Source organism: Macaca mulatta, chromosome 18 (assembly GCF_049350105.2).
Source record: "Macaca mulatta isolate MMU2019108-1 chromosome 18, T2T-MMU8v2.0, whole genome shotgun sequence".
Lineage (NCBI taxonomy): Eukaryota > Metazoa > Chordata > Mammalia > Primates > Cercopithecidae > Macaca > Macaca mulatta.
Window position 1 is genome coordinate 70,890,022 of NC_133423.1, and position 20,080 is coordinate 70,910,101.

The window sequence follows — 20,080 nt, forward strand, 5'->3', positions numbered from 1 at the left end:
TAGCCAGGATGGTCTCGATCTCCTGACCTCGTGATCCGCCCGTCTTGGCCTCCCAAAGTGCTGGGATTACAGGCTTGAGCCACCTCGCCCGGCCTCTGATTATATTTTCTAAGCTAACACATCTGAGAACCAACAGATGGGTACATAATCTATCAGAATTGTTTAATTTTATTAAGTAGTTTTGCAAATTCAGTTTTTGTGTGTGTATGTGTGTGAGTCAGACCGAGTCTTGCTCTGTCACCAGGCTAGAGTGCAATGGCGCGATCTCGGTTCGCTGCAACCTCTGCCTCGTGGGTTCAAGCAATTCCCCTGCCTTAGTCTCCCAAGTAGGTGGGACTACAGGCGTGTGCCACCAGGCCCAGCTAATTTTTGTTTGTATTTTAGTAAAGACAGGGTTTCATCAGGTTGGCCAGGATGGTCTCGATCTTCTGACCTCGTGATCCACCCGCCTCAGCCTTCCAAAGGGCTGGAATTACAGGTGTGAGCCATTGCGCCCAGCCCAAATTCAGTAATTTTTTTTTTTTTTTTTTTGAGACGGAGTCTCGCTCTGCTACCCAGGCTGGAGTGCAGTGGCCGGATCTCAGCTCACTGCAAGCTCCGCCTCCCGGGTTCACGCCATTCTCCTGCCTCAGCCTCCCGAGTAGCTGGGACTACAGGCGCCCGCCACCGCTCCCGGCTAGTTTTTTGTAGTTTTTAGTAGAGACGGGGTTTCACAGTGTCAGCCAGGATGGTCTCGATCTCCTGACCTCGTGATCCGCCCGTCTCGGCCTCCCAAAGTGCTGGGATTACAGGCTTGAGCCACCGCGCCCGGCCCCAAATTCAGTAATTTTTAAAAGAGTATAAAGTAAGTAATCTTCCAACCACATTCCTTCTTCCCTGTGATAACTAATGCTGTGTTTCTCACGTTTTCCTCCTAGATTAGGGTTTCTGAACCTCAGCACTATTGGACTTGGATAATTCTTTGTTGTGGGGGCTGTTCTGTGTCTTCTTTTTTTTTTTGAGACAGAGTCGCTCTGTTGCCCAGGCTGGAGTGCAGTAGTGTGATCTTGGCTCACTGCAGCCTCTGCCTCCCGGGTTCAAGCAGTTCTCCTGTCTCAAGTCTCCTGAGTAGCTGGGACTAAAGGTGCATGCCGCCACTCCCAGGTAATTTTTTGTATTTTAGTAGAGACGGAGTTTCACCGTGTTGCCCAGGCTGTTCTCAAACTCTTGAGCTCAGGCAATCTGCCCACCTTGGCCTCCCAAAGTGCTGGGATTATAGGCGTGAGCCATCACACTTAGCCTTGTTCTGTGTCTTGTAGGATGTTTAGAATCTAAACATCAGCAGTCTTGGCTTCTGCCCACTATATGCCAGCAAGCAGCAGCCTCCAGTGTGACAATCAGAAGTGTCTCTGTCTCCTGGGAGGCAAAATCTACCACTCCCCCATCCCCAATAAGTCTCTAAATAAATGAATGAATGAATGCATAGTCCCCCCACAACCCTGCTCCCTGTTTTCATGCTGCACAGTGTTCTGAACCTCACTTTCTTTGCTGATCTCAAATGTCATTTTATCAGGATTATCTGTGATGTTTGTTTAATCTTAGTTTGTTCTTAGGCCAGTCTCTCTATTGGTTTTTTTTTTTGTTTTTTTTTTTTTTCAGATGGAGTTTCGCTGTTGTTGCCCAGGCTGGAGTGCAGTGGTGCAATCTTGGCTCATTGCAACCTCTGACTTCTGGGTTTAAGCGATTCTCCCGCCTCAGCCTCCCGAGTAGCTGGGATTACAGGCATGCGCCACCACGCCCGGCTGATTTTGTATTTTTAATAGAGATGGGGTTTCCTCCATGTTGGTCAGGCTGGTTTCAAACTCCCGACCTCAGGTGATCCGCCCATCTCAGCCTCCCAAAGTGTTGGGATTATAGGCATAAGCCACTGCACCTGGGCAGGCCAGTATCTTTATATGGTGCATACCTATTGAAACAACTATGGTTTCTTTTTTTTTTTTTTTTGAGCCAGGATGTCACCCAGGCTGGAGTACAGTGGCACAATCTTGGCTCACTGCAACCTCTGCCTCCTGGGCCAAAGGTCGTCCCTCCTGAGCCTCTTGAGTAGCTGGGACTACAGGCGTGTGCCACTGTGCCTGGCTAACTTTTGCAGAGACAGAGTTTTTCCAGGTTGCCCAGACTGCTTCTGAACTCCTGAGCTTGAGCTCAGATGATCCGCCTGCCTTGACTTCCCAAAGTGCTGTGATTACAGGTGTGAGCCACTGCACCCAGCCTATGGTTTCTGTATCAGAATCACAACTAAGGGTTTATGTCTAGGGATGCAATTATACAAAACTATTGCAGTTGCTTCCTGACTCAGGCAATATGTTCGATTCAGTAGAATGTGTATAGTTATATACATACATATAGACTCATTAACCTGATTTCTTTTTTTGTTTTTTTTTTTTTGAGATGGAGTCTCGCTCTGTCGCCCAGGCTGAAGTACAGTGGCATGATCTCGGCTCACTGCAAGCTCCGCCTCCCAGGTTCATGCCATTCTCCTGCCTCATCCTCCCGAGTAGCTGGGACTACAGGCGCCTGCCACCATGCCCGGGTAATTTTTGTATTAGAGATGGGGTTTCACCGTGTTAGCCAGGATGGTCTCAATCTCCTGACCTCATGATCCGCCTTCCTCAGCCTCCCAAAGTGCTGGGATTACAGGTGTGAGCCACTGCACCTGGCCTCAAGTGCTTTTTAAAAATATCTTTATCTTCTGTATTTTGCTCAGTGGGAACCAATAGCAATTACAAGCAAGATACTAAATTTGACTTACCTTTTAGAAATTTAAATTTCTTAAGAAGATCAGCACCTACAAAAGAGTCACAGAGGTACAAAAGGAGTCCACTGAAAAACACCCCTTCACAGTTGACATTGCTGGAGTGGGGTCTGGAGCTGATATAGCATATGGCCACCTGAAATCATCAAGCAGAAATAGCATGGGCATTTCAAGAGCAAGCAGAATATCTGCAGTTCAGCAGAATGAGTCAGTACCTTCCTTTTTATCTATTTCAGGATAAGGTAAAGGAGATGAGTTTTTTCCAATGTTAAATGGCTTGGTTAGTTAAGCTTTGCAGCCTCTTATGTAGCATGCCAAGTGTTAACCTGTTTAAAGCTTCTCTTATTTATTTCTCATAATAAAGGACTATTAGGAGACAAATTAGTAGTAAGAAACAAGCCCTTCCATTTAAGTGTCTTTATAAAATTTAAAAAACTACTTTCCACAAAAAAGCATACTTAGGAAAGATTAAATGTTTGGATTGCCTTATTGGTGAGAATAAAAAATATTTTTGATCAGCTTTCCATTTAGATATACTTAAATTTTCAATTGGATAGAAGCTTAAGACAGTGCATGGGCTGGGTGCAGTGGCTCACGCCTGTAATCCCAGCACTTTGGGAGGCCAAGGTGGATGGATCAGAGCAGCCTTGCCAACACGGCAAAATCCCGTCTATAGTAAAAATACAAAAAAAAATTAGCCACGTGTGGTGGTGTGCACCTGTAATCCCAGCTACTCGGGAGGCTGAGGCAGGAGAATTGCTTGAACCCTGGAGGTGGAGGTTGCAGTAAGCGGAGATTGCACCATTGCACTCCAGCCAGGGTGACAAGAGTGAAACTCCATCTCAAAAAAAACAGTACATGAGTTTAAATTTTTGGTTCTATCTGGCTTCTGTGAACAGATGATAACTGCAAAAATTACAGGGAAGTAAGATGGTTGGGAGTTAAAACAGTGGAGTGGCTAAATGCATGAGCCAATGTGCTTGGGTTCAAATACTGGTTCCTCCATTTAGTAGCCATGGAACAATGAGCAGTCTCCTTCATTTCACTGTACCTCAGTTTCCTCATCTATAGAGATAACAGTAGTACTTGTTTCATAGGATGCTTTCTGAATTAAATAACTTAGTATTCAGTAAATGTTAGCTGCAGTTAGTAGTAGTATTGAGATTGTGGACTCTAGGATAGGGGAATTGGAATATCTGGATCAAACATGTAACTTACATAAATACTGTAAAAGATGTTACTAGATCTCATGGGTGTGGGGTTTTTTTTTTTTTTTTTTTTTTTTGAGATGGGGTCTCTGTCACTTAGGCTGTAGTGCAGTGGCACAAATCAGATCACTGCAACCTTGAACTCGTGGGGTCAAGTGATCTTCCCACCTCAGCCTTTTGAGTAGCTGGGACTACAGGCATGCACCATCACACCTGGCTAATTATTTTTATTTTTTGTAGCAACAGGGTGTTACCATGTTGTCTAGGCTGGTCTCGAACTCCTGGCCTTAAGTGATCCTCCTGCCTCAGCCTCCCAAAGTGCTGGGTTATAGCCATGAGCTTCGATGCCTGGCCTTGACATCTGATGGTTTTTAAGGTTCCTTCTGCTTCTAAATTCTATAATTCATTACCCAAGCTACAGTGTAGATTATTGAAACATAAAAATGGGAATGTAAAATGTTTACGCTGTGAAATTTTAAAAATTAGTTTCCAAAATTGAATACAGTTGGACTTCAGTGTTAAAAGAGTATGTGTATGGACATGTGTGTGTTTTTCAATACATACAAAGAAAAAGCCCTGGAAGGAAATGTAGTACACCAAAATGTTCTTCTGGCAGGTGACTTGACTTTCTTATTTTAAAATATTTTTTACAAGGAAGATGTAGTACAGTAATAATTTCTAAAGGGACAGCTTAGTAGCAGGAGCCTGGTGGTGCAAGTGGCAGTTTTTAAAAAAAAAAAAAAAACTAAAACGTGAAAAATTTTAGAAGTCCAAGGCGTGGGAAGTGGAGAAATGCCACCTCTAAAGGCTTCAGGTGGTACACGTTTATTGGTTCAGTAATCACTGAGCTCCTCTTACATATGTCTAAAACAATGACTAAGACATTGTGTGTCTTTGAAGAACTCGCACTTTTATGAAGAAAAACCCACATAATTACAGTATAATCTGATGAATGTTAACAGAAGTGGGAGCAAGCAACTGCTGCCCGAAGCCACTAAGGTAGGCTTCTCAGAGGAGCTGACAGCTGAGTTGTATATTCTCTGGCTCATTTGTGGAGATAAAATAGGCATGGGGAGGGCCAACTGCCATTGCATGTTGTGTGAGCCTTTGCATAAGTGAGTATGCAAAAGGGTAGAAATACAAGTTTTGATCTGTATTACTATCTTATTTTAATAAAAGTTCTGGCAAAGGACCAGACTGGCATCTTGATTTATATTTCATGTCACAGGCTTTTTTGTAAACAGCTAAAATGAGAAAGAAATGGATGGATGTAGGTAAGTACAGTATCCCCCACACCCCTTTTACCTCTGGTCCAATGTTAAGGTAGCAGTCAATGGCCAGCACAGGACTCCTGAAGTTATGGATGGCTTTGGGGAAGAGTTTATATGAGGCGTGCTGAAGGAATTTCTCCAGGAGAAACTGTGCAGGGGCTGCCAGTAGCGTGTGTTCACTGTCGGGAGCGCAGATGTATTGAAGGGGCAAGATGGGTGCTAAGCTCTCTGACACCTGAAATCAGAGCCAAGATGATCATGGGAAACTTGCCTGTCACTGGATTAAACAGGTGAGGAAACACTGAATTGTATCCTAACAGTCCCCAAATAATAGCAGTAGCACAGTGAGGGGTGCTAGGTTCAAATGTATGTCAGTAAAGGGTCCTGAGAATTTTTTTCTCTTGGATTTAATGTAAGTTACACACAGCGAGGGCAGAAGAAAGCAGGCTTCTCTAAAAGTTACATTTAACAGGTACATTGTGAGATCAATCGGAAGCCTTTTACAGTGGTGCTCAGTGTGTATGGGTTAAATCCTATCTCATCCTAACTCCACCCCACAACCCCACCAAAAAAATGGCAAAGAGGTTTCTAAGCTCCACTGGTAGCCCCATGCTATGAATTATTAGATATCAGTAAATTTCTTAGAAAAGAGTATAGTTTTGATCTATATTACTGTCTTTTAAGAAAGTTCTAGCAAAGGACCAGACTGGCATCTTGATTTATATTTCTCTCATGTATTACATAAAGAATGTAAAAGTGTGGCGGGGTATGGTGGCTGAGGCAGGAGAATCGCTTGAACCCGGGAGGCAGAGGTTGCAGCAAGCTGGGATCACGCCAGTGCAGTCCAGCCTGGGCGACAGAGTGAGACTTTGTCTCAGGAAAAAAAAAAAAAAGGCAAAAATGTAAAGTTTGCCATCTTGAAACTAAAGCTTTGAAGGATGTGTTAAGGCTTAAATCCAAAGAAACTTAGATTTAAGGCCAACATTTAAAGTAATTTTGTTGGATTGTCAAAACAAATGTTTTGGCTCTAGATGAGTCTCCAGTAACAGAAATGAGATTGAAAATTTGACATTAAGAACTCCCTAATGGCCGGATGTGGTGGCTCATGCCTGTAATCCCAGCACTTTGGGAGGCCAAGGTGGGCAGATCACTTGAGGTCAGGAGTTCGAGACCAGCCTGGCCAACATGGTGTAACCCCGTCTCTACTAAAAATACAAAAATTAGCCAGGCATGGTATCACGGACCTCTAATCTCAGCTACTTGGGAGGCTGCGGTATGAGAATCGCTTGAACCCGGGAGGCAGAGGTTGCAGTGAGCTGAGATCACGCCACTGCTCTCCATCCAGCCTAGGGTACAGACTGTCTCCAAAAAAAAAAAAAAACAAAAAACAAAAACTCCCTTGTGTTATTTCACTTTTCCAATAAAACGGAAAGTGCTTAATGCCAACATTTAATAACAAAGATAGTCATTATCATTGTGCTTATTTTCAGCACTTGAATCAAGCTTGCAGTACTTACCATGATCTTTGGTTTAATGATAAAGTCCCTTTGCCCTCCAACCTGAACATGTTTCTTCATGAGACTGAAGTTATTAAAGCGGCAGATGAGCAGGCCACTACTGTTAGTTCTCAGATTAAAGTCAACATCTTCACAGAAATACCTAAATTGTAACCACAACAATAGTTTTCTTCAGCTGGCATATCTCAACCGTGATAACTATACACGGCGAAATAAACATGTGGCAAGATATTAGGAGCCTAAAATAATCAACCGTGCTTTTGTGGAGCTGGCCCTCATAATACTGACCTGGAAAAACTCTGATTTGGGCATTACAGCCTTTAAAAGGGGAAAGTGAGATGATCTTTGTCCCAGCTATGTCACAGGTTTTAGGTATCCCTATACAAAAACAGGACTATGTTCCTATTTGATACACTCTGGCAGAACAGGAATGCAGAGGTGCTCCCAGTTTTAAATTTCTGGCTACAAACAGGATGAAGCCTCTGTCCAATTTAAAACAGAAGTGAAAGCAGCAGCTATTCTATAACCGTGAGGTTGGCATAAGAAGGACTTTATGGTTCCTGCTTTCTTGTTGGGCTCTCAGGTTTTGTAGGAACCTGGACATAATTTATTTGGGAGGCAAGGCCATGGCTACCCTGCTCATCCCCATCTGCTGCCTTTTCCCTACAGTAGGATTTCCCTGAAGCCTACTAACATTCAGGAAAAGTCATTTCCTTCTGAGTTTGGAGGGTGAAGGAGGGCTTAGTCTTAGATGTTTGCGGGTGCACACACTGACTTGAGCCAATAGTTTCTGAGTTCTTGTTGAATAATGAGACGGCTAAAGTGTTTAAGCATTTGACGTTGTAACCCCTGTTAAGATCTAGGTCAGTTTGGTGTTAAAGGGGCACACTTTGGGGCTTGTGATCCCCCTTTCTCCTTGCCCACATAAAGAGACAGCTTCTCAACTGAAGACATAGGAATAAAAGCATTACAGAGGCTAGAGCTGGGCAGAAGCCATCAGTAGATGCCAGGATTACCCGTATCCATAAGGCCTGACTTACCTGTTGAAGTCATACTGCACATTCTGAGTCAAGTCTATGTTGAGGAGAATGAAATCATGCACGTGACACCTAGAGAATGGGGCCTTTAGGCTCTGAGAAGTCAGCTTGCTGCTCCATTTCTGTATGCCCAAGATTGCATAGTGGACAATTTTTGGTGTGGCTTCAATGTGCTGTAAGACAGTCTTCAAGGAAACATTCTTACTGGAAACTGCTACTTCCACAGGCTGGCTGTGAAATATAGTTTATATAAGATGTTGATAAATATTATGGAAGACAGGATCATTTGTGAACTGTCTATACACTATTATACACCAGTAATACTCTCAAGGATAAAATTAACTGATTTACTTTGTATTAGCAAATGGAGAAGAACGTCAAGCCCAGTTTTCACACTACCTGTCACTATTAAAGAAACTGCCTTTTGGGGTGGGGCTTATCACTTTTGGGCAGAGAAGAATCCAGCCCCTGTGTCAGAGTGAACAATGAATAAAGAGTTGCCAAAGAGGAGGTAGCTGGAGGTTGGAAGCATAGAGGTATCCTTCCCAGTTCTGGTAATTGTATATAATAAGGAATATTTGAAAATTTCACTGGCTTCAAATCCAAAATAGGATCAAGGACACAAAATCACAATGTTTGAGCTGGGAGGGGCTTAAAGGTCACCTGGCACAGTGTTGCAATGGGAGTGCTATTGAATTTTGGGGGTTTATTGTGTTGGACTTTTCAAAATGTTTGGCATCCTCTGGTCCTCACAGATGCCCCTGACCGGCACCCACTAGCAATGTGAGGGGGCACTACCCCAGGAAGAAAACCACTGATTTGGCCCAGGCATAATTTTACAGGTGATGGACTTGAGATACGGAGAGGTGAGATGACTTTCCCTTTTCATAGACAGTCAAGAAGCATGACTGGGTGTGGTGGCTCATGCCCGTAATCCCAACATTTTGGGAGGCTGAGGTGGGAGGATTGCTTGAGCCCAAGAGTTCAACACCAGACTGGGCAACATCTCTACAAAAAATTATAAACAAAAAACAGAGTTGGGGCTAAAAACTAGGTCTCCTGATTTGAGATGTCAGCAGTCTTTCTACATCAATCCTAGTGTCTCAACAGACTTTTTTTTTGAGACAGAGTCTTGCACTGTCACCCAGGCTGGAGTGTAGTGGCACAATCTCAGCTCACTGCAACCTCTGCCTCTTGGGTTCAAGTGATTCTTATGCCTCAGCCTCCCGAGTAGCTGGGACTAAAGGCATGCACCATCACGCTCAGCTAATTTTTGTGTTTTTAGTAGAGACGGGGTTTCGCCATGTTGGCCAGGCTGGTCTAGAACTCCTGGCCTTAAACGATCAGCCCGCCTTGGCCTCTCAAAATGCTGGGATTACAGGCATGAGCCACCGTGCCTGGCCTCAGTAGACTTTAATAGCTAACCAATGTTGTGATCCCAGAATGATCCAGGAATTTATTGGGCTACTGAGTGTCTAAATAAAAAAGTCCTAAGTCACCACAAAATGTTCTAGTGAGGGTGATCTCATGGTCGGCTGTTTTGCTCTAGAAAGCTGTCTCTCACTTACTTCCGTATGTAACTGTGGTCAAGAAATGTATTATCCTGTCTACAGCATTGTGTCATATGCCCCCAGAACAGCTTGGAAGTCTACCTTGATGGCTCCTGAACACTGTGAATGTTCCATAGGACACATGAGTCATCCATCATGACGATGAAAGGCCAGACACACTGGCGTTTAATGCCTAGCTCCTCCAGGCGGTTTCTCTCCAATTCTAGGTTGTGATATGATAGCTCCTTAATGAGGAACCTGGCAGCACCTGGAAGGCAACATAACCACATCTACATATCCACACATCCTTCATTCTGGCTTGGCTGAAGCCCCACAGGCAGCTATATTCTCTCCACAGAATGCCTGTTCACATGAGAACCATGCAGGTGGGAGCCAACCAAATGTTCAGAGCATTGGCTCTCAAACCAGTGTATATAAGAGTTAATGGGGAATCAGTTTTAAATGTAGATTCTTAGAGTCCATTACCAGGGCTGCATTTGAGTAGGTATGGTGAAGGGCTAGAAACCAGATATCTTTGAGGATGCAAATGATATGAACCACACTCTGAGAGTATTGCAAGAATCCAGTTTCCCTCATAGGACAAAGGAATCCACATCTAGGAAATGCTATTATTGTTTACTTCCTTGAAGCATGCCAAGAGGCTCTCTCAGACTTGGAAGCAGCTACTCACATGTCCTGTACTAGGGAGTTAACTGGGCTGCAGTGAGTGGGTATGCCAATTCCATTGATATGTCACCTTCTTTAGACACTTCAAGGAAAATGACAGCAGCATCTTCTCTGAAGACTCTGGAAACTGGTACCCTTTCCCTAGATCTGCCTTTTGCAAGAGGCAATATGGTATAGAGATTAAGAGAATAGACAGGAGCCAAACTGTCCAATTTTGAATCCTAATTCCACCACTTTCTAGCCATGTGACCCTGAACAAATTAAACCCCTTGTGCCTTGACTTCCCCACCTCTAAGAAGGCAATAATAACGGTGATCTCATAGGGTTGCTGTATGATGCTCAGGATAGCGCCTAGCACCCTCTAAGTACTCGGTGAATGTTAGCGATTATCGAGATGATAGAAATCAGCCAAATTTTATGAGTGGGCCATCCTAAAATGAAACAAAATGTAGGTGATAAATGAAAGAAAAGCTATTAACTCTATGGAAGAACCCAAAGCACTGTGAATAGATCTAGGGTAAAACTGGGATTTAGGAAAATCTACCTTCCAAAAACGTGTGTGTAATAGTTTGCATTCTCAACATAATAAGGTCCATGTATGAAAAGCCCACAGCTAACATCATCACTAGTCAATGGTGAAAGACTGAAAGCTTTTCCAAAACTGAGATCAGGAACAAGACAAGGATGCCACTTTTACCATTTCTATTTAACATAATACTGGAAGTCACGGCCAGACAAAGTAATCAAGAAAAAAAATAAAAGGCAACCAAATAGGAAGTAAAATTACCTCCATTCCCAGGCAACATATACATAGAAAACTCAAAATTCCACCAAAAATCCCCTTTAGAACGAATATGTGAATCTAGCAAAGATGCAGATGCAAAATCAACACCAAAATCAGTTGCATTTCTATACCTCAACCATGAACAATCTAAAGGAAATTAAGAGTTCCATTTACAATAGCATCAAAAAGAATTAAAGACTTAGAAATCAGCTTAACTAAGGAGGCAAAAGACTTGTACAGTGAAAAGTACAAAGCATTGTTGAAGGAAATTAAGGAAGACACCAATAAATGGAAAGACATCCTGTGTTTATGGATTAGAAGACTTGATATTAGATGTCAGTGCTACCCAAAGTGATCCACAGCCTTAATGCAGTCCCTATCAAAATCCCAAAGACTTTGCAGAAATAGAAAAACCCATCCTGCAATTCATCCAGTGTCTCAAGGGACCCCAAATAGCCAAAACAATCTTGAAAGAGAGGCAAAGGCAAAGTTAGAGATCTCACACTTCCTGATTTCAGAACTTACTACAAAGCTATAGTAATCAAAACAGTGTGGTAGTTTTGATCTGGGCATACAGAAAGCCCAGAAATAAACCCTCTCATACATGGTCAAATGATTTTTTACAAGGGAGCCAAACCCATTCAGTGGGTAAAAGATGGTCTTGTCAACAAACACAGTTGGGGGCCGGGCATCATGTCTCACACCTGTAATCTCAGCATTTTTGGGAGGCTGAGGTAGGAGGATCACTTGAGGCCAGTGGTTTGAGAGCAGCCTGAGCAACATAGTGAGACCCGTGTCTCTACAAAAAATTTAAAAATCAGCCAGGCATGGTGGCATACGCCTATAGTCCTAGCCACTCAGGAGGCTGAGGTGGGAGGATTGCTTGAGCTCAGAACTTGGAGGCTACAGTGAGCTATGGTCGTGCCACTGCACACTTTGGCCTGGGTGACAGAGCAAGACCCTGTCTTTAAAAAAAAAAAAAAGTGCTGGGAAAACCTCATAGTCACATGCAAAAGAATGAAGTTGAATCCTTACCTTAGACCCTACATAAAAATTAACTCAAAATGGATCAAAGACCTAGACATAAAAGCTAGAACTATACATCATTGAGAAGAAAACATAGGGGAAGGCCTTGTGACATTGAATTTGGCAGTGATCTCTTACATATGATATCAAAAACAAAAGCTAAGAAAAAATAGACAAATTGGACTTCATCAAATAATAGAGTAAAAGGCAATCCATGGAATGGGAGAAATTTTTTTTTTTTTTTTGAGACGGAGTTTCGCTCTTGTTGCCCAGGCTGGAGTGCAGCAGTGTGATCTCAGCTCACGGCAACCTCCACCTCCCTGGTTCAAGTGATTCTCCTGCCTCAGCCTCCTGAGTAGCTGGGATTACAGGCAAGCACCACCATGCCAGGCTAATTTTGTATTTTTAGTAGAGACGGGGTTTCTCCATGTTGGTCACACTGGTCTTGAACTCCCGATCTCAGATGATCTGCCCGCCTTGGCCTCCCAAAGTGCTTGGATTACAGGTGTGAGCCACTGCACCCGGCTGGGAGAAAATCTTTATAAAGAGTATATCTGATAAGGTGTTAATACCCAGAATATATTTTTTAAAAACTGCTACAATTCAACAACAACAAAATAATTCAGTTGAAAAATCAACAAAGGACTTTGGAGACAAGTCTTCAAGGAAGATACACAGATGGCTAACAAGCACACAAAAAGATGTTCAATATTACTAATCATTAGGGGAATGCAAAACAAAATCACAATGCAAAACACCTAAAAAAAAAAAAAAGTGTTGGTGAGGATGTGAAGAAATTAGAATCCCTGTGCACTGTTGGTGGGAAGGTAAAATGGTGCAAGCCACTATGGAAAACAGTATGGTGATTCTTCAGAAAGTTAAAAATAGAATTACCATATGATCTAGCAATCTCACTTCTAGATATATACCTAGAAGAAGTGAAAGAAGGGTCTCAGATATTTGTCTACCTGTGTTCATAAAAGCCTGATGCACAATAGCCATAAGGTGGGAGCAGCCCAAGTGTCCACTGACAGATGAATGGATAAAACGGAGTAGATACATAAAATGGAATATTATCCAGCCTTTAAGAAGGAAGGGAATTCTAACACATGCTACAACATGGATGAACCTTGCGGACATGCTAAGTGAGATAAGCCAGTCAGTCACTAAAGGACAGATACTGTATCATTCTACTTAAAGAAAGCAGAATGGTGGCTGCCAGGTGCTGAGGGGAGGGGAGGGAATGGGGAGTTTGTTTCACAAGGTGAAAAGAGTTCTAGCAATCAGTCTTACAACAATGTGAATGTTGTAAGACTGTTGTAATAATTCTTATTACAATAAGAATGTTGTCATCTGAACTTTAATACTTTAGAAGTATTAAGGCAGTACGTGGTTTTTTTGTTTGTTTGTTTGTTTTGAGACAGAGTTTCACTCTTGTTGCTCAGGCCGGAGTTCAATGGCATGTTCTTGGCTCACTGCTGCCACCACCTCCTGGGTTCAAGTGATTCTCCTGCCTCAGACTCCTGAGTAGCTGGGATTACAGGCGCACACCACCACGCCCAGCTAATTTTTTTTTTTTTGTATTTTTAGTAGAGATGGGGTTTCACCATGTTGGCCAGGCTGGTCTCAAGCTCCTGACCTCAGGTGATCCGTCCACCTCGGCCTCCCAGAGTGCTGGGATTACAGGCGTGAGCTCCTGCACCCGGCCAAGGCAGTAAATTTTATGTTATGTGATTTTTACCAAAAATAAAAATAATAGTTTGTATCTTTCATTTGCATATGTGTGTTGGCTTCTTTCTCCCCAAATTATTGCAAAAATGGCAAAACTAGTACTATACAGTTTGGTCAGATCTAGGATGAGAAAACTTTCTCCTAAGGATCAGGCAGGCACAGAAGGAGGTCATATTCATATAGAAAAAGGCTTCAGTGCCAGGCACGGTGGCTCACGCCTGTAATCCCAGCACTTTGGGAGGTCGAGGCGGGCGGATCACGAGTTCAGGAGATCGTGACCATCCTGGCTAACACTGTGAAACCCCATCTCTACTAAAAATACAAAAAAATCAGCCGGGCGTGGTGGCGGGCTCCTGTAGTCCCAGCTACTCGGGAGGCTGAGGCAGGAGAATGGCGTGAACCCGGGAAGGGGAGCTTGCAGTGAGCCGAGATCGCGCCACCACACTCCAGCCTGGGCGACAGAGCAGACTCCGTCTCAAAAAAAAAAAAAAAAAAAGAAAAAGGCTTCGGTTAGTATGAGTTAAGTGGTTTTGGGGAGGCTGAAGGAACAGAAATATACAGAAGCCTTAATTCACTTGATATAAAGTGACAAACACAATTATATTCAAAACAACCATTTTTGAAAATATATTAAGCCCATATTAAGGTTGTTTGAAGTCGAAGAACATGAAAAGGCATAGAAAGGAACAAGAAATGGAGAGACCTAAGAAGGAAGGTAGAGGCAGAGGCTAAGTTGGGAGACAGTGGAGAAAGAGGAGACCCTGGAGAGAAGAAACATGTGGGTTCAAGAAAACTACTCCGGTCTTACCTGCCCTCCAGTCCAGCTCTAGGCTGGGTGTTACTACTACTCTTTAAAATGGGAACAAGCAGCTCCTGACTTGGCACTGAGGCACCCCATAGGAGCAGATGGGCAAAACTGTTTAGAACTATAGTGCAAGAAGTGTCCAGAAGAACACAGCTCTAAAACATTGGATTCGGTTAGAGATGTCCTGCCTGAGAAAGGAAAATGAAGGCGTTCTCACATCTCCAGTCTCCACAGCTCTGTCATACATACAAGCACTGGCCCCCTTTGAGAAATCAGCGCATTGCTGTTAAACCCCGAGGGAAAGCAGGAAGGCTTCTTTCAGGCACATTCCTGTGTCGTAGGCAGTAACGATGCTTCCAGCTCCCTGGTTGTACAGCAGTCCCCTAGAACTTGCTACATGCCTTAAAGATGAGATGACTAGGGGCCCCTCCTGATCTGGGTGAACCACTAACCCTGCCTCTCCCTTAGACCATCTTTTTTCTCATGGTTACATTTCTGTTCCACAGTGCTCAGCTCAGAACATTTGCAGCCTATACAGGGAAGAATCCCAAACTTTCCCAGGGTGCTCCGTATACCAGTGACTTCTTCCTTAATTACCAGTCCTCAGAGTTAATTCTGCAAAACTGCAGATAAGGGGAAAAAGAAAACTCAAATTCAAGGAAGAGTCAAAAGACTATTTTTTTCAAAGCGGTGAGGAGGGCAGGACAATTTCTAGAGGCAGGGGAATCTGAAGCTTTCATGCCAGGGGAATGGAGCTCAGTTTATCTTCGAAGCCCTTCTCCCCATCCCGGGGGGCCCCTTACCCGTGCCTGCATTATTGAACATGCCGGGAAGCACCAGCATGATGTGGTTGGGCCAGTACTTGCGGTACAGAGGCATCTCATACTCTTTGACCACGAGGAGGTGAAGGTGGCTGATGCCCTCCATGGCGTGGAAGAGGTTTAGGAGTCCGTGCTCATGTCGACCACTGGAAGGAGTGAAAATAGGGCTCTTGACTGCATTCAAGTTCTGCCGAAAGGGAAGAAAACAGATGACATTAAAGCCTCTAGATTGAGGACACTTAGAGAACTAGGTCTGGTGCCTGGCAGTCCAGATGCTCTCACCCACCTTGTCTGAGACCAGGGGCAGCCGCATGCTCTCCAGGTGCTTGCCCTGCTTGCTGAAGACAAAATGACTCTCTTTGGATTTGGGAATGATGAAATAGAGCTGAACCTCTTCTCCCAGCATAGAGGAAGAGAATGTGAAGGCATGAAGGGTGGAGTCAGACATCTACATTTGCAAAGAAGAAAGGGAGGGAATGTAAGTAAGCCCACCGTTTCCAAACTTCCAGGCCACTCCTTCAGGCTGTTACTAAGAGAGGGAAACTAACATGAACTGGTAAGTGCCACCAGACCAGGCTGTGAGCAGCCACATCTAAAAGGTTGATAAGGCAAACACTTCATTTAGGAGCTGCCACTGACATGGCAGCCTGCCATCTTGCACCTGCACAGCCTCAGTGGGAGAAGTACTTGTTGCCTGGCACTGCATTCTTTATGCTGTCAGAGCCACAACTGCTCCATCTTATGCAGAGGTCAGATATACCTGTGGGATGTCCTGCTCTGTATGCATTCCCAAAGGTCCCCTGTTAATTGGAGGGAAACACTTCTGTTCTCTGTGGGTCAGGTCAAATGAGTATCAGCTTTCTAAATATCAGGTTTGACATTAAAATGCCTCTCCAGCCCTATCTTTCCTGGCTACAGTGGATGCTGAAGAGGTTCAATCATTTAGCCCAGAACTCTGGTTTCAGAAAAGAAGGATCATTTGACTCACTGAAGCCAAATATAAATCTAACCTACATTTAAAGTGCTGGAGAGTTCATGTTTTTTCAGTAACCTGTCTCAGTGAATAATTATGTAATAGGTCTTTTCACGCTTTTAATGTGGATAAGATTTGGCTTAATAAAAGGATACCATCAATTTTCATCAGCAACTAGAATCGAAGTAGGTTTCCCAATGGTTTTAACCGAAATACTATATTTCATAGAAAAATAACATTACACTTCTTCCCTTAATTCTAGTTCTGCCTCAGAAATGTGGGAATCTACTACTTAGTACGGTCGTCACACAAACTATGAATAGAGGGTTTCTAATAAAGAGATTTTCTAAAAACCTATAATCTGTAGACCAGGGGACTTGGGTCTTCCATAAAGCTTTTAAGAGCTTATTTCAAAGCAGCCCACCAAAAGTTTTCAGTAACACCAAGAAAACAAATGGGATATAAAAGGTAACTTGTTTTAGAAGGGCAGAATGATTCGATCGGTTTTTTAAAGCATATCCCTTCTAGTACTCATTTGTATTTCAGGATGAGATGTGGGAAAAGGGTGACAAGCTGGCCCTGAAGAGCAGAAACAGGTTTAGGGGAGTCAGTATGGCCTACCAGAAGCAGGAGTCGTTTCTGTGTGTTCAGAGCCAAGTCACAAAAATAAAGATGGATTGAGGGAAGTAAGCTCTGGATATTGCTATCATCTGTTGCCTTTCCATCTTTTGTGCTTAAAGATGCACTAGCCAAAAAGAAGCCACATACTAAGGGTTATTGGCCCGTGTTCTGCATTCCTATGTCTCAGTTCTCACTGCATAAAACAAACCGACTCCACTGGCCAGGCCACCCCACACAGGTGTGAATATGACTAGGTTGGTGCAAATCAACAGACCTATTAGAATCACAGCTCAAAGGGCACACCCTGTGGATCTGAGATAATAGTGCCATTTTAGTCAGTGATCCAAAGGGAAGAGGGGGGAACTCTTACCAAATATACTGTAATATCTGGATTGCAAAGAAACATCTCAGCTACTTCCTAACCTAAACATGACACATGTAACCATTTGAAGAAGTAATTCAAGATACTAGAACTAAGCTGCCTCCTCTCCCTCCCACAATCCAAAGAAACCCAACATTCATTTAATTATTGCTTCATGCATTGTTTGTTTGTTTGTTTGTTTTTGAGACGAGTCTCAGTCTGTCACCCAGGTTGGAGTGCAGTGGTGAGATCTTGGCTCACTGCAGCCTCCACCTTCTAGGTTCAAGTGATTCTCCTGCCTCAGCCTCCCAAGTAGCTGGGATTACAGGCGTGTGCCACCACACCTGGCTAATTTTTTGTATTTTTAGTAGAGGCGGGGTTTCACCATGTTGGCCAGGATGGTCACGAACTTCTGACCTCAGGTGATCCACCACCTTGGCCTCCCAGTGCTGGGATTACGGGGTGAGCCACCGTGCCCAGCCTTCATGCATTTTTCTCACCAATGAGTGGCTCCTTCGTATGAGTAAACTATGCTTTGCCTGAGGCCTGAAACTAGGGGCCCTATTTTTCATCCCTCCAGCCCCCACCCTTACATACAAAATCCATAGTGGGTGACAGAGGGCGAGGGCGAGGGCGAAGGCGGGACGGTACCTGGGAGGCAGAGGTGAAGTCCATGTACTGGCGGCACTGTTCACAGTGGTGAAAGGTGTTATAGGCTGCATATTTGGTCAGCATTATGGACACAGTTTCCCGTTTCCTGGGCTCTTCAACTTTGGATTCCTTTATCACTTCTGTGTATAAAGGGGCAAAAAGCCATCCCATGAGATAACATGTTTTCCCTATGCCTGGAAAGAAAAGTCCCCTTTCCCCCAAAATGACTTTTCCATGTATTCTGTAATTTATGCCCTAAGAAACAGATATGAAAATTTAAAAAATGATGTGCATAAGAGTGAAAGAAAAGCGAGATGGAGTTAGTGTCCCCTTGACCTGGAAAGGAGGTGAACTTGGCTCTGATTGCACTGACCTTGTTTGACCCCTGCCAGCTTCTCAGTATACACCAGGCTCATCAAAGTGTACTTGGGGTCATGCACACTGACATCAAAAGGCATTTTACTGAAGCTCTCGATGTCAGGCCAGGGCTCTCCCTCTGACTGGCTCACTTCACTGCTTTCACTGTGATCTAGGACAAGAAGGAAGTGTGCAGAGCAGGTGACTGGCCTTCCTCTTCCACATGTGTCAGAGAGAAGGGCTTTTATGGGACATAGAGCCCAGATGGGTGGACAAAGGCATTTCTGAAAAATGAGCTCCCCTATCCCAGTAGAGGAGGCAGAATTGTTCACACCCGTGCTGACAGGAACATTTGCCCTCACTGGCCCCCAGCATTCGTCTCTGCAGACCCAATTCACAAACTCTGGCATCTGTAAGATAACCTAGTCTCCACCAGGCCAAATTTCCTTAAAAGTTTCATTTTGGATGATCTTATTTCTGTCTTGAGATTTTTAGCTGTGGGGTATTAATATACTGACACCCAAGAGATTTCAGGATGCACCGAGCAAAATTCCCAATGTCTTCCGCACATTAGAATCAGCTGAGGAGCTAGCAAAAATTCCCACACTCAGGCCACACATCCCAGAAATAGTTCAGTCAGAATGTCTGATGCCCAGAAACCAGTCATATTGTTTAAGGCTCCTCAGAGTGTTCCAATATGCAGTCACAGCTGAGAGCCAGTAGACCTGGGTGTGAATCCTGGCCCTGCCCCCTGACAATGTCACACCTTCAGGCACTGTACTTAACCCTGAGTCCCCAGATTATTGTAAGCTTTAATGCAGCCTCAACCACGTGGGATCAAATGATCCTCCCACCTCAGCCTCTTGAGTAGCTGGGACTACAGGCACGTGCCACCATGCCCAGCTAACGTTTTTGTAGAGACAGGGTCTTACTGTATTGTCTAGGCTGGTCTTGAACTGCTGGGCTCAAGCAATCCTCCTGCCTCAGCCTCCCAAAGTGCTGGGATTGCAGGTGTGAGCCACCATACCAGACCCTTTTCTTTTCTTTTCTTTTCTTTTGGGAGACAGGGTCTCACTCTGTCACTCAGGCTAGAATGCAGTGACACAATTTAAGCTCACTGCAACCTTGAATTCCTGGGCTCAAGGAATCCTCCCACTGCAGCTTCCGGAGTAGCTAGGATTGCAGGCGTGTACCATCACACTTGGGTAGAGTTTTAAATTTTTTTGTGAGAGATGGGGTCTCTCTGCTGCCCAGGCTGATCTCAAACTTCTGGCCTCGAGCCATCCTCCCACCTTGGCCTCCCAAAGCATAGAGATTACAGGTGTGAGTCACTCTGCCCAGCCAGAGATGGTACATTTAAAGTGCCAAGACAGGCTGGACATGGTGGCTCACGCCTGTAATCCCAGAACTTTGAGAGGCTGAGGCAGGCAAATCATTTGAGGTCAGGAATTCGAGACCAGCCTGGCCAACATGGTGGAACCCCGTGTCTACCAAAAATACCAAAATTGGCTGGGCGTAGTGGCACGTGCCTATAATCCCAGCTACTTGGGAGGCTGAGGCAGGAGAATCACTTGAACCCCAGAGGCGGAGGTTGCAGTGAGTTGAGATCGTGCCACTGCACTCCAGCCTGGGTGACAGAGTAAGAGTCTATCTCAAAAAATAAATAAATAAATAAAATAAAGGGCTTTGACAGTTGCAGGCACACAGGTGGTGTCTAATAGATATTTTTTATTATTGGCCAGGTGCAGTGGCTCACACCTGTAATCCCAGTACTTTAGAAGGCCAAGGCAAGTGGATCACCTAAGGCTAGGAGTTCGAGACCAGTCTGGCCAAAGTGGTGAAACCCTGTCTCTACTAAAAATACAAAAAATTAGCTGGGCCTGGTG

General features: G+C 44.1%; 1 protein-coding gene across 4 annotated transcripts in view; it reads right to left on the reverse strand.

Annotated features, from left to right (window-relative positions):
* Nucleotides 1–20,080, reverse strand: part of GREB1L (GREB1 like retinoic acid receptor coactivator) — a 296,235-nt gene that overhangs the window by 3,049 nt on the left and 273,106 nt on the right. For 3 of the 4 annotated variants that reach the window (XM_001088999.4, XM_015121639.3, XM_015121638.3), the window contains 9 exons: nucleotides 18,211–18,366; nucleotides 17,838–17,977; nucleotides 15,518–15,679; nucleotides 15,214–15,418; nucleotides 9,480–9,645; nucleotides 7,831–8,058; nucleotides 6,791–6,932; nucleotides 5,308–5,508; nucleotides 2,792–2,930 (listed from right to left, as the gene is read on the reverse strand). In XM_001088999.4, coding sequence (XP_001088999.4) covers nucleotides 2,792–2,930; nucleotides 5,308–5,508; nucleotides 6,791–6,932; nucleotides 7,831–8,058; nucleotides 9,480–9,645; nucleotides 15,214–15,418; nucleotides 15,518–15,679; nucleotides 17,838–17,977; nucleotides 18,211–18,366 — 1,539 coding nt within the window. The remainder of the gene's footprint in view (nucleotides 1–2,791; nucleotides 2,931–5,307; nucleotides 5,509–6,790; nucleotides 6,933–7,830; nucleotides 8,059–9,479; nucleotides 9,646–15,213; nucleotides 15,419–15,517; nucleotides 15,680–17,837; nucleotides 17,978–18,210; nucleotides 18,367–20,080) is intronic. The other variant, XM_015121640.3, reaches the window with a different exon arrangement.